Source organism: Anopheles darlingi, chromosome 2, assembly GCF_943734745.1.
Source record: "Anopheles darlingi chromosome 2, idAnoDarlMG_H_01, whole genome shotgun sequence".
Lineage (NCBI taxonomy): Eukaryota > Metazoa > Arthropoda > Insecta > Diptera > Culicidae > Anopheles > Anopheles darlingi.
In genome coordinates this window covers 4,954,557-4,966,128 of record NC_064874.1, presented here as the reverse complement: position 1 = coordinate 4,966,128, position 11,572 = coordinate 4,954,557, and the positions used below count along the sequence as shown (strand labels likewise).

At 46.3% G+C, this 11,572-nt stretch overlaps 5 protein-coding genes across 10 annotated transcripts; 3 read left to right on the top strand and 2 right to left on the bottom strand.

The window, feature by feature from the left end:
• The first annotated feature begins 6,060 nt into the window (after positions 1 to 6,060).
• LOC125952160 (uncharacterized) lies at positions 6,061 to 7,162 on the top strand. 2 transcript variants are annotated; one of them, XM_049681469.1, is made up of 3 exons: positions 6,061 to 6,234; positions 6,313 to 6,832; positions 6,898 to 7,162. In XM_049681469.1, the coding sequence occupies exons 1-3, from the start codon at positions 6,222 to 6,224 to the stop codon at positions 7,073 to 7,075; spliced, it is 711 nt and encodes a 236-aa protein (XP_049537426.1). In that variant the 5' UTR covers positions 6,061 to 6,221; the 3' UTR covers positions 7,076 to 7,162. The 2 variants fall into 2 exon arrangements, with proteins under 2 accessions (XP_049537426.1, XP_049537425.1); XM_049681468.1 differs by having other exon boundaries at positions 6,295 to 6,832.
• Positions 7,163 to 7,188: 26 nt separating this feature from the next.
• On the bottom strand, positions 7,189 to 8,286 carry LOC125952163 (H/ACA ribonucleoprotein complex subunit 1-like). The gene is made up of 2 exons (XM_049681474.1): positions 8,147 to 8,286; positions 7,189 to 8,019 (listed from the first exon to the last, which is right to left on the bottom strand). Exon 2 carries the CDS (start codon positions 8,005 to 8,007, stop codon positions 7,348 to 7,350), a length of 660 nt encoding a protein of 219 aa, XP_049537431.1. The 5' UTR covers positions 8,008 to 8,019; positions 8,147 to 8,286; the 3' UTR covers positions 7,189 to 7,347.
• Positions 8,287 to 8,343: 57 nt separating this feature from the next.
• LOC125952168 (U6 snRNA-associated Sm-like protein LSm3) lies at positions 8,344 to 8,992 on the top strand. Its single transcript, XM_049681480.1, has 3 exons — positions 8,344 to 8,482; positions 8,547 to 8,654; positions 8,724 to 8,992. The coding sequence occupies exons 1-3, from the start codon at positions 8,465 to 8,467 to the stop codon at positions 8,901 to 8,903; spliced, it is 306 nt and encodes a 101-aa protein (XP_049537437.1). The 5' UTR covers positions 8,344 to 8,464; the 3' UTR covers positions 8,904 to 8,992.
• LOC125952159 (glyoxylate reductase/hydroxypyruvate reductase) lies at positions 8,952 to 10,794 on the bottom strand. Of its 4 annotated transcripts, none has more exons than XM_049681465.1 (4): positions 10,668 to 10,794; positions 10,069 to 10,461; positions 9,844 to 10,011; positions 8,952 to 9,784 (listed from the first exon to the last, which is right to left on the bottom strand). In XM_049681465.1, exons 2-4 carry the CDS (start codon positions 10,287 to 10,289, stop codon positions 9,055 to 9,057), a joined length of 1,119 nt encoding a protein of 372 aa, XP_049537422.1. In that variant the 5' UTR covers positions 10,290 to 10,461; positions 10,668 to 10,794; the 3' UTR covers positions 8,952 to 9,054. The 4 variants fall into 4 exon arrangements, with proteins under 4 accessions (XP_049537422.1, XP_049537424.1, XP_049537423.1 ...); XM_049681467.1 differs by having other exon boundaries at positions 10,069 to 10,265; XM_049681466.1 differs by having other exon boundaries at positions 10,069 to 10,392; positions 10,668 to 10,793.
• LOC125952166 (UPF0235 protein C15orf40 homolog) lies at positions 10,698 to 11,484 on the top strand. 2 transcript variants are annotated; one of them, XM_049681476.1, is made up of 3 exons: positions 10,698 to 10,837; positions 10,917 to 11,134; positions 11,207 to 11,484. In XM_049681476.1, the coding sequence occupies exons 1-3, from the start codon at positions 10,698 to 10,700 to the stop codon at positions 11,407 to 11,409; spliced, it is 561 nt and encodes a 186-aa protein (XP_049537433.1). In that variant the 3' UTR covers positions 11,410 to 11,484. The 2 variants fall into 2 exon arrangements, with proteins under 2 accessions (XP_049537433.1, XP_049537434.1); XM_049681477.1 differs by having other exon boundaries at positions 10,787 to 10,841.
• The last annotated feature ends 88 nt before the right edge of the window (positions 11,485 to 11,572 follow it).

The window sequence follows — 11,572 nt, the reverse complement described above, 5'->3', positions numbered from 1 at the left end:
TCGCATCTCAAAAAATAAAAAAATATTAAGGAAAATCTTCGTTACCTGCGACCATCACGAAGGACGTTGGGGGTAGCGCCTGGAATGCGCTGGTCTTCCACCAGATCGCTGTAAGCCGCAGTTGGTCAAGCTTTAATAAACAATCCCGCATTGAATGGACCAGATTTAAAACATGAATATTTATCACGCCCATAATACTGCTGCATCATCTCCGGCCGCTGTTCAACAGGAAATTGGCCGAAATTCATTCGATCTGACCGCTTGCCAGCCGAATTTCTATATTTTTTTATATACTTTCAGATCGACTGCCACTTGTTTTAAAGGAGTTCTGGATTAACAAAAAAAAACTCTTCTCAAGAGAGGAATGTGCTAAAGTCCAGGGTACCGGTAGCACGAGTGTTTCTCCTTCAATTTCAACCACCATGACAGTGTCGCGACACGACCCACTGACTAGGACCATTAAACATAATCCATGAAAATGTGTCCTTTTGTTTTAAAAAGCGAAGGATACCGGAAAGAAAACAGATCCCACCACATTAAAAGTGTCTTATTCGCATCTTTAGCTTCGCACTCGACACTGCTCATCATCAAACGACGGTATAACCGTCTGTTTGTGGCTGACAAGCTGACTGGCTGGCTGGCTGGCTGGCTAGTGCGAAAAGTGCTAATGCTTTTTCCTAGTCACCAGCGGTCATGGTGCCCCGGAAGCTTTCCCTAATTAATGTACCTAACACGCTCAACAGATGCATTGCAAACGAGATAAATGATGTTCTTTTTTTCTGCAATTTTGGCTTTTTGTCACGTTCCTGGCCTTCCGACACCCGCGGGATGATGGCTTATCGGCATTTAGTAAAGCTATTTTTCTCTTTTTTATATGTTCCATTATTTCTGCTCTCTTTTTCTTACAGCGGAAGTCCAGCTAAACGCTTTGTAGGGATAAATTTGATTCAGCGATTAGTAAACGCCTAGAGTCAAGCCGCTTGTCATTACAGACAGCGAAGTGAAAATTTATGAGGAGCATTTTTCATTTAAAGTTTTTTTTTTATTTATATTTCACTTTACTTCACTCGTTCTTCTTTAAACAGTGAAAAAATAAATAGATCACTGTTGCCCGCAAAAGAGTTTATTTTACTATCATACTAATAACTTCCGTATAACCTTCATCTAACACTTATTTATCTTGTTTCTCTCTCAGGCATTTATAGCTCTTCGTGACGTTTAAACGGATCATCGGTCTTTGGATTCACTTACTGTACGGAAGAAATGCTAGTGGCTTGTTGTGGTGCTCTAGAACTTGGACTTCTAGAACTAGCGCTTGAGTCAAAACATTCTGTTCGATTGCGTTTCTTGACGCTATAGTGCAAAAAGAGCAGGATGCTCATTTTTTCCTCCATTCACCAGCAAATTGACGCTGAAAGAAGCAGTTTCTGAGTTCTACGGAACTCTCGGAATTCACTTTTTTCACTCAGGATTTCAACTGGTAGGAAAAGTTCTCCTCTTCCGCGACGTATGCTAGCAATGGAAAAGTTAAGGCATTGCACGAGCGGTGGTAGCTTCGAAGAAATTGGAAACCGTTCGCAAAAAGTCTAGCGTGCTCGGTCTGTCAACGGAACTGATTGAGTTTGAAGGGACATTAGTTTCGAATTGTCCACTATCGGGCCTGTCCTATTCGTTTTAAGACTCCGGTGCAAAATGGTACTTTAACAATATCAAGCATACTCAGTTATTTCATTTCCGTACGGAGGATGACAGCAAAAACCCGAAAGCAAATCCGGCCAGTAGTGTATACATTCTTTTCGATTCGTTGCGGTCCAACGCTAGCGCCATGTAGAATCTCGGCCCCGGGTGTGGCTTCAAATGACTATCGCTTTGTGTGACTGGTCGACAAATATTTAAATCCCAAACGCATTTCACCGTAAAACGTCAAGGACATGATCAACAGAGAAATACGATGCACGATGATCTTTTTTGTTTTTTCCAATCGAAATAGCAAAGCCAATAGAGTGGGTTGACGGTCGCCTCACGGTACGTTGATTTATTCGATCGTTTGATAAGAGTGCTATCGACGACTTTACCTCCAACTGTACCAAAATCGCCAAAGAAATTCGAGATGGCACCATTGAAGGCACGTGTGTCCTTCTTGTATTGCTGGTTGTATAACAGCTACTACTACAGAAAAGCACCATAGCCTTTGATGTGTTGCTGTGCTCAGTGTGTTCTAACAAATTGGACATGCAACGTTAAAACCGGAACCAGAACGAGATGCCTATTCAATGCTGTCAATGTCATTCAATTCTGTAAAACAACCTGACTATCCTTTATAGGAGATGATAAGAAATTCAAGATGTGGAGCCATGCCAATACGAAACAACGAGCAAAGATATTCGTAGCTCATATCAAGCATGCATTATTAAGAAAATACCAAAATTCAACTATTTAAAGCCACATATAGTGGTTTTAAAACTAGTTTACTGTAGCAATTACGTTCCACAGTAGCAACTAGCGTATCTTAAGCTAACAATCTTTTCTGCTTATTCCCAATATTGATATTGATATAATTATTGATATTGCATATTGCATATTGATATTGCATATCAAATAGTTGTGATTACTGAAAAACTCAAACAAAGGGATTGTTTGCAAATCTTACACAACAAGAACCGGTGTTTGTGTCTTTTGTGCGATTTGCTGCTTATTGAACGTTGTTCGCATTGATCATTCACATTGATTCGCTTTCAAGTGGACAAGGATTTCGAGTCCCACAAAAAAGAGAAAAGCAAAAATCAATGCCTAAATACTGGTTCTGTGCGGGCGCCAAAGCAAACCCATCGACCGTCGACAGATGAAAATCTCTACTCCAAGGGTCGAAGAACATTCCCCAGGTACATGCCCACCTCCGGTGTCCCCGAAGAAATTTGCAAAGGGATGGCGTCTGTTGGCGGACAAAAGCCAAATAAATAAATCAACGACATCCAACGCCTCGCGTTTGATTGTGGGCCGTCGTTTGTCCTGGTCCCAAGGTCCTGTCAGATGCGCGATTGTGTGTTTTCTTCGTCCTTCGTTTGATTCCGGTAGGCAAGAGACGACGGTATGAAATCATGCTATAGGGCGATACTTTGGCGAAGGTACTCGTGGCCGCCAAATAATCTCGAGACCATTCGCCGAGATCGAGTGGTGAATGCAGACAATGATTGTGACCATAACAACATCAAACGGATGCAACGAGCGAGTCTGAAATCGTGAGCGACGCCCCACCACAAGGATAAACTTTTACCGAGCAGAACACGCGGCACGGAATCGTAGTCAATATTTGCTGGAGTTTTGTTCGATTTTTTTCATTCCACGACCACTGTTTGCTATGTTTCACTTCGAGATTGGTCGTGGTATTATGAAGAGCATTAAAGGTGCTCTCCGGTGCGTTCCTTTCTATATTCTTTGGGCCGTATTAGTTAGTCTGTGTGAAGGCCGGATCGATCGTACCGCCCAGATGAAGACCGTAGTGTACTTAAAAGTAAATGTTGCGTAATTTTCATTTCCCTTTCACTCTTCTGTTTTGCTTCTCTCGCTCTTTCTCTTCATTTACTATGTTTAGCTGGGTAATTTCAATCTAAAACGTAATCCTATCGCTCCCTAAAGGTCCCGTTTAAGAATTCTACAACCGCGTGAAATGGACAGAAAATTATGCTTAGGATTTTGTTCAAAAATCCTGTAATGCAAAGTTCCAGAGGAAAGTACACTCGACAGGACGGTCCATGAACGTGCCATAACCAGAGCAGATTGTGTTGCAACCGGGCTTGAATTAAATTTGCATTAAAGCCCACAACCCGCTTCCTCCCAGGGATATTACCGATTGTACTTGTCTATTTCGAGCGAACGTTGAAGGTTGAACTGCATTTTAATCCCATCGCCCCAACGAAACCTATACCGCATTAATTAGATTTGAATAAGGGTTTTGTCTCCTTCTTTCTGACTGGTTATACCGATGCAGCATGTGTACAGAGTGCACCCACTAGAACAATGGTAATCGAACACCTTGGTTTGGCACTGTCAACGACTAATTGGTCAGGGTGAACTTCTACACTCCAGCACACGACGCGTATGCAGAAGCGAGGGTTCGAGTGGATGTGACCACAAATGCCCATAAAACCACACGGAAGGTCTGAACGATTTGCTGGACAAACGTGTTCGACCATCGAGTGTGGGAGTAGCCTGTATCAGCATCCGTTGCGCATCATGTTGGACGATAAATAATGTTCGATGTTAGGGTATGGTAACGTCTTCCTTCACCTCCTCCCTTTGAAGATCCTATGCTGCGCACTGTACAGGGTTCGATACTGCAAGATGTTTACAATCAACGCGTCCCAGCATCGGCCCGAGTAAAAAGCCATCCATTGTCCGAGATCTAATGAATTTCCCAACACTTACACTACACGCACATCCCCTCTGCGGTTCACCGGAAACCAGTTTGTTTATGTTTGCTCGGTACGTTCCGGTATCTGTGTCCTTCCTGTCCATTGAGCATTCCAGTGAACGAAGGGAAAAACCAAGAAGAATAACAGCACGTAAGTGTCGTGCACAAGTTCCACAAGCTGAGGTTTCGGCTATTCAACCTTTTTTCTATCGAAAGTATTCAACCGAAGCCGTGGTAAAATAGCAGAAAGGGGTATGCTTACGGTTCAATTAATTCCATTCCAATTAAAAGCCGACTCGGAACCGCAAGCATCATCTTGCGCCATAGTACGTGCGAAGCATATGAGAAACGTGCTTAATATGCATGACAAAACATCACCCAAAAAGGGAACATCCATCAATGAAGCAAAGAGGAAAAAACGTTGAAAATTATTCAATTTCTCATCCCTGAAATATGTTCCTCGGTACTTGCCTGGCTCCAGTGCTAGTGTAGTAGCGACCAAAGGAATTTTTAAGGATTTTTCAATCTACAGACAGATCCGTCGGTCTCGCGTTTCTTTTCGCGCAGTCATCCAATCCGTCCGTTGAAGATGGCATTGGCGACGTATCAGAAGCACCTTCTGGAACCGCGTATGCACGAGGGAGTCAAATTAAACGGATTGAGAGGAAAATCTACATAATCGAGTGCGAATGGCTGTCACAAGACATCAGTAAGCACCAGACGGTAGTGGCGTACAACAATAACAATCACGAACAAACCACAGGGGAACCAGCAAAGTGCACGATAAGGGTTAGAGGCACAAAATAGGATTCGGAAGGATAGACAACCATGCGTCCCCACCGGGAGCGTAGGGTAAACCGTCATGAGAATACAAGACTGTTCGGAACCACCAGAACGCCATTATATTTATTAAAGTCCTTGCATGCCTTATGTTCTGCCGCTCCGCATTGAAGCCATCGAACGAAGACATGCTTGCTGTGATTTTTTCCGGTTTTTCTTGCATAGGGTTTCGATGGTACGCGCTACTAGCATCTGCCGCTCGTTGTGGATGAATCCTGCCAAGTGCTCTGGTAGTAGATCGGTTTTAGTAGCGAGCGAGTGAGTGCGTGCACTCCAGTTACTCGTTTTGTGGTGAATTTCCCCTGGTCGTTCGGATGTGGGGAAAATTGCATCTAGCAACGACTCTCCTCCACGATTCCTACTCTTACTTGCACTTGAATAACTGTATATAAGTTAACTCGTTTCATTCATACATTCCTAGAGCGAAAGAAAAAGAAATAACTATACGTGACAACGTGAGCTAAAGTGATTTTTGAAATGTAACTGATTAAACCACTACTCATCTACCTACACTTTCCCTTTCATGAATTCACGCTTCACGTTAATCGAATCGAAAGTTAATCGAACAGATGCCCAAAAATTTTAAACCATTCTAAAACTATTCGGAGGTCTTTCTAGAGATGCAGACACCGCCGAGCCGAGTGCGGCGTCTTTATGCACCACGAGTCGTATCACGAGCACCGCGTCGTATCACACGGTTCTGTTTCCGTACATGATGCTTATGCCTGCCTAGACGAGAGGGCGAGATAATTATTGATGTTTACACACGGCGTACGGATTGCATTTCGTTTCGGTCCGTCTGTAACGAACGCCAGGCCGCCGCTGCTACGCTATCTGCTTCTCCGATCGATCGATGCCATTGCCAGAGGCAAACTCCTTTATTATTTTTCAAATGTGCCCACGAACCATATCATCGTTGGACGCGTCGTCGACGGGAGCCAGGTTCTCTGCTGCTGACCATTAGTGTTTAATGATGGACAATAGTAAGTAGATTGACCGCGCTCTTTGTTCCCAAACCTACGCCAATTCTCCCAATTATGTAGCCGTTGCTGGTGTTTCAGTTTTCATTAACGGACGTACACTAAGCTGCCTGACCTGTCCGAAGTCCAGTGCATCCTGTGCCAATCTTTGGCATCCGCTGCAGCGGGTGATTTCGTACGAAGAACTTTTGGGCAAGTATGGACGGAAGGTGAACCGTGACCAGTACGATGCCATCGATATCTACACGTGTCCCGCGTGCGGTCAAGATCGTCTCTCGATTGAGACTCTGTATGACCATTTTCGTGCCGAGCACCACCGCCAGCAGCAAACCAACGGAGAGAAGGCGGAGTTTCGTTGTCCAGTTTGCGTTTGCTTTCGACTGGAAGATTCGACGATGTTTGTCGCTAATGACCTGGGACTGGTCGGGCATCTGATCTCACGCCATTGTTTCGCCAGCGAGCGCCTGTACAGTGAAGAGCATGAGCTGCGTGCACGATACTGCTATGATGATGAGACCGAATTGGTGCGCTTCTTGGCCATCTTTCTACCACCGAGCACCGCGCGCCTTGATTCGGATTGTGGTCGCAGCTCGTTAGGCGGGTATGTATTTGCTATGTTGGGGGATTTTCTCTTCGACTTCGAATCAACATTCTTTTCAACCGTAGGAGAAATGGCGAGGGGATAGAGTGTCCGATCTGTTTGGAACAAATCGATGGTAATCGTTGCCGCCGATTATCGTCCTGCAGCCATCAGTTCCACGACGAGTGCATCGATCGTTGGTTGCAGGAAAAACAATGCTGTCCGGTATGTCGAACGGATTGTTCCGGTTCGAGGCGCAACTAAAGGCACTGGGAATGTGTCGCTGCTAACAGTTTTAATCACTCGAAATAATCAAGGTGCTAGAAATAATCATTTTTTCAGTTAATAAAATGCATAATTTATCAAGAAATAGACCGTTTATGGTTGGCCATCTTCGATAGGAAGATGTTAGGTTGCTTATATTTTCTTTTATCTTAAACATTAAGCACTTATTCACAAAATTACTCTTGATAGCGTACCTCGAGATGTACACCAAATTGATAGTACCGGAACATGGAGCACACCTTTCACGTGTGTTACCATCGGTTGCCGCCGCCTCCTCGGTTTCCTCCACGGAATCCACCGCCTCCGCGGCCACCACCACCTCCGGCACCACGTCCTCTGAAGCCACCACCCCCACCACCGCCTCCACCAGGACCACCTCTACCACCGCGGAAACCACCACCACCGCGGCCTCGGCCACCGCCACCTCCGCGTCCACCACCTGGTTTGCCAACCCGACCACCTGGTCTTCTGGTTTGCCCACCCGGTAGGAACCGCGCCAACGGGAGCAACTTGGCCGAATCGATGAACAGTTTCTGCTTCGGCTGGAATCCATCCGGCTTCATATTGTCCATCAACTTGATCGAGACGTAGAAGTCCTTCAGATGGCCAAATATTTCGTCCACCTTGCCGATCTGCTTCTCACCCTCCATGTAGATTGGTGCATTAAAGAATGGTACATTCTCTATCTCCACTTTGGCCACCAGATCTTCCTGGCACGGATAATCGTAGAAGCCCAGCGGCACGATATTCTTCGGACCATCATCTCGGTTTCCAAAGCTGCGATTATTGAATCCTCCGCGACCGCCACCGCCGCCGCCACCGCGGAATCCACCGCTACCACCTCGTCCACGGCCACCTCCCGCACCGCCACGGAAACCACCACCACCGCCCCCTCTGCCACGGAAACTCATCGTTGGTACAAACTGCAACAAGAAACGAGCGGTAAATAAGGACACAAAGTATGGTTATGTGCGCCGCTCCGAGTCGTGCCGCTCCGGATCGTGCCGCTTGCTACGACCGCAATTCTCCGCGAATTCTATGTTTACTCACCAAAAACGGATTACACTATGCTGCTAGGTTTTGATGAATGGTTTAACCGCGTCCAGTGGAAGCTATTGTATTGTCCTACACGAATTTTAAGAGCCCGGAATGCTCAACAAACCACATGGCACGTCCGGCTTTACTTTTCAACGTTGTTGACTACAACCCTGTCGCATGAACTGTCATTTTTTGTTTACAAATCAAACGTCACTTTTGCCGCTTCGTTTTTTTCTGCTTTCGCGTCCTCCGTAAAAGTGTTTTGCGAAGTGATTTCCAACTTTTCTAGATTAATTTTTAGTAGCGTGTTTTACAAGAACATCTCAAACGATGGCAGAAGAGGAGCAGGTAGGGTTTCGTCTTTACGCATCCGGTGATGGGTTTCTAAATGCCTCACTTCTTCGCCTTCCAGATGCCCATAATTCCCGTGAAGGAACCGCTAGACCTCATCCGCCTCAGCTTAGACGAGAAAATCTACGTTAAAATGCGCAACGAGCGTGAGCTTCGCGGACGGCTTCATGTAAGCTAAATGCACAATAATCGACCCCGTTTCATACAGTGACCTGTTCTCTTGGTCCCTCGTTTCCAGGCCTTTGATCAACATCTCAATATGGTGCTGGGCGATGCGGAAGAAACGGTCACGACGGTCGAAATCGACGAGGAAACCTACGAGGAAGTGTACAAAACGACAAAACGCACCATTCCGATGCTGTTCGTGCGTGGTGATGGCGTGATACTCGTGTCCCCTCCGATGCGAGTAGGTAGTTAAACATCCGACGGCATGTAAATGATAAAAAAGATTGCGAATACACGAGTGTACGTGGTGTGATGGAGCGGAAAGGAAATCCTGCCCAAAATAGTGACCATTTTATTCAGTAGCAATAACCAAAAGCGCAACCTTCGCCCTGGAATTGAGAATATCAAACTTCCGACATCATCTTCACACCCTTCAACCCGGCCAGAATGTTGCAAGCCGTGATGCGAGACATTTCGATGCGTGTCTCGATGTCGGCACTGCCAATATGCGGCAACAGCACGACATTCGGTAGCGTCAACAGCGGGTTGTCGAGCGGAAGTGGTTCCGGTGTGGTTACATCAAGTCCGGCGGCTTGAATTTTGCCAGCACGCAGCGCATGGATCAGATCGTGCTGCTCTACCACACCGCCCCGGCTCGTGTTCACTAGGATGGCCGATGGTTTCATGCGCGAAAAGACGGCGTCGTTGAACAGATTGGCTGTTTCCACGTTATACGAACAGGCGATGATGAGGAAATCGCTTGTTTCGATCAACTCATCGAACGGAACTTGTGTTACACCCAGATCCTCGGCTGTTAGAAACTTATCTGTACGGCTCGTGAACTGAATTTGGGCCGGTTTGAAGGGAGCTAACCGTTTCGCCACTTCTTGGCCGATGCGTCCGAATCCGAAGATTCCTACGATCGAGTTCTTAATGCTCTTGCCACACATCCACATCGGTGACCACGACTTCCAACCGCCCGTGTGTACCTGTTTGTTGGCTTCGAACATCCGGCGAGCGGTTGCCAGTAGAAGCGCTACCGTGAGCTCCGCCGTTGCATCCGTTAGTACGTCGGGCGTATAACCGACACGTATTCCTCGTTGCTTGCATTCCTTTACATCGATATGATCGTAGCTGAAAGGAAGGGCCATTAGCAAGTTATTCAAACCATTCAATCCACATTTGATGCTCACCCAACAGAAATCGTTGAGATAACCTTTAGATTCGGTCCCGCCTGATCGAGTAGCTCCTTATCGATACGATCGTTCAGGGAACAGTAGATCGCATCCTTGCCGGCGACGTTTTTCAAAAACTCATCTCGTGGCACCGGATAGGCTTCATCCCAAACTGAAATATCACATCTGAAAGTGAAATGCGAAGGTAAGTAGCAAAGGCTAAAGCTTGACCATTTCGCTTACTCTTCCTTCAGTAAGTCCAAACCGATGCGAGCGTAATCGTTCCGTGTCACGTACACCTTTGGTTTCATCTCGAAGCAGCAGTATCGTCGCCGTTGTACCACAAATAAACCACCAGCAGGAAGCGGTAGCTCTACGCTGTTGCTTCGGCCACACCGTAACGCACCTCGCTGAACGGCAATCGAAAGCACTGCGGAAAACTGACGACGAAACGCCGAATTCATACCCCGTTCAAGTTGGAAAGCCAAAAACAAATCTAGCAACACTCTCAGTCTCGCGATCAGGAGTGATATCAACTCTGTTTGTTTAGGTCCTTGTAGGAGAATCCTTATGTAAGCACGTATTAGATCTCGTGAATTCACTACTATCACGCAGCACGGATCCAATCTCGCCTTGCTGCTGGAGCGGATTGTGTTTTATTGAAAGGACGGTCGGGAGTAAGAACGCAAATAACGCGAAAATCAATCAAATGTGATAATATTCAACACAGATCGGGGAACGAGGTCATCCAGACAAATACGGGCACTACCCTACCGTCTTCCTTTTTCTTTCGTTTGATAAGGACCAATTCTTGCTGTGAACATCGTGCTTCAAATACTCACTCAACCCAGTAACCGTGCAGGCGCTAGTCAATGTTGAATTGCAACCGGGAACTTGCTAAGGACTTTGGGAAAATTTCACGGAATTTCGAGGACACTTATCAAACCTCCGCTCCGCATTCCTTTTACCGGCCGCGTCTTCTAGTTTTCAAGGGCATTTGTCAAAATCAGCTGTTTGTAAACAAAAAAGCAGGCTCGCGTTTTTATGAGCCAACTCATCAAGCGATTCGCGGTAAATTTTTCCCGCTGCAGGCCTTACCGATCGACGGTTTGGGCTATGTCCAAGAAAGGCGGAACCGCGAAGGGTAAGAAGAATGTCCCCACAGAAAGTAGTGCCGCCGCTCCGATCACCGGCCCCGTGCTGGTCGATGCCAAAACCGGCAACTTGATCGTGAAAATATTGGCCAAACCGGGCGCAAAGACTAGTGGGATCACCGATGTGAGTGAGGAAGGTGTTGGATGCCAAATCGGTATGTCGCTGGTTGATGGATCAACCTTAACGCTATTCGATCAAACGATTCAGCTCCACTTATCTCCCCTAGCTGCTCCACCAATTGACGGTGAAGCGAACACGGAACTGATTAGGTATCTGTCCAAGCTGCTGGAACTCCGGAAAAGTGATATTAGTCTCGATCGCGGATCAAAATCTCGCCAAAAGACGATCGTACTGGATAAGGATGGCTGTCGGTATACGCGCGAGCAATTACTTACGATCTTCCGCTCCGAGGCTTCTTCCGGCTCTTAATGACGATGGTCCGCGGCAGACGTTCTCAAAAGTCTTGAACGAATCGTACCATTTCGTATATAGATCATAATATATTTATTTATAATGCTTGCTCTCATTTTTACTAACAGACATTGGAGGCAACAGTGCGGGCATTGCTTCCCGGGAAAATTGGGGAGGGGTG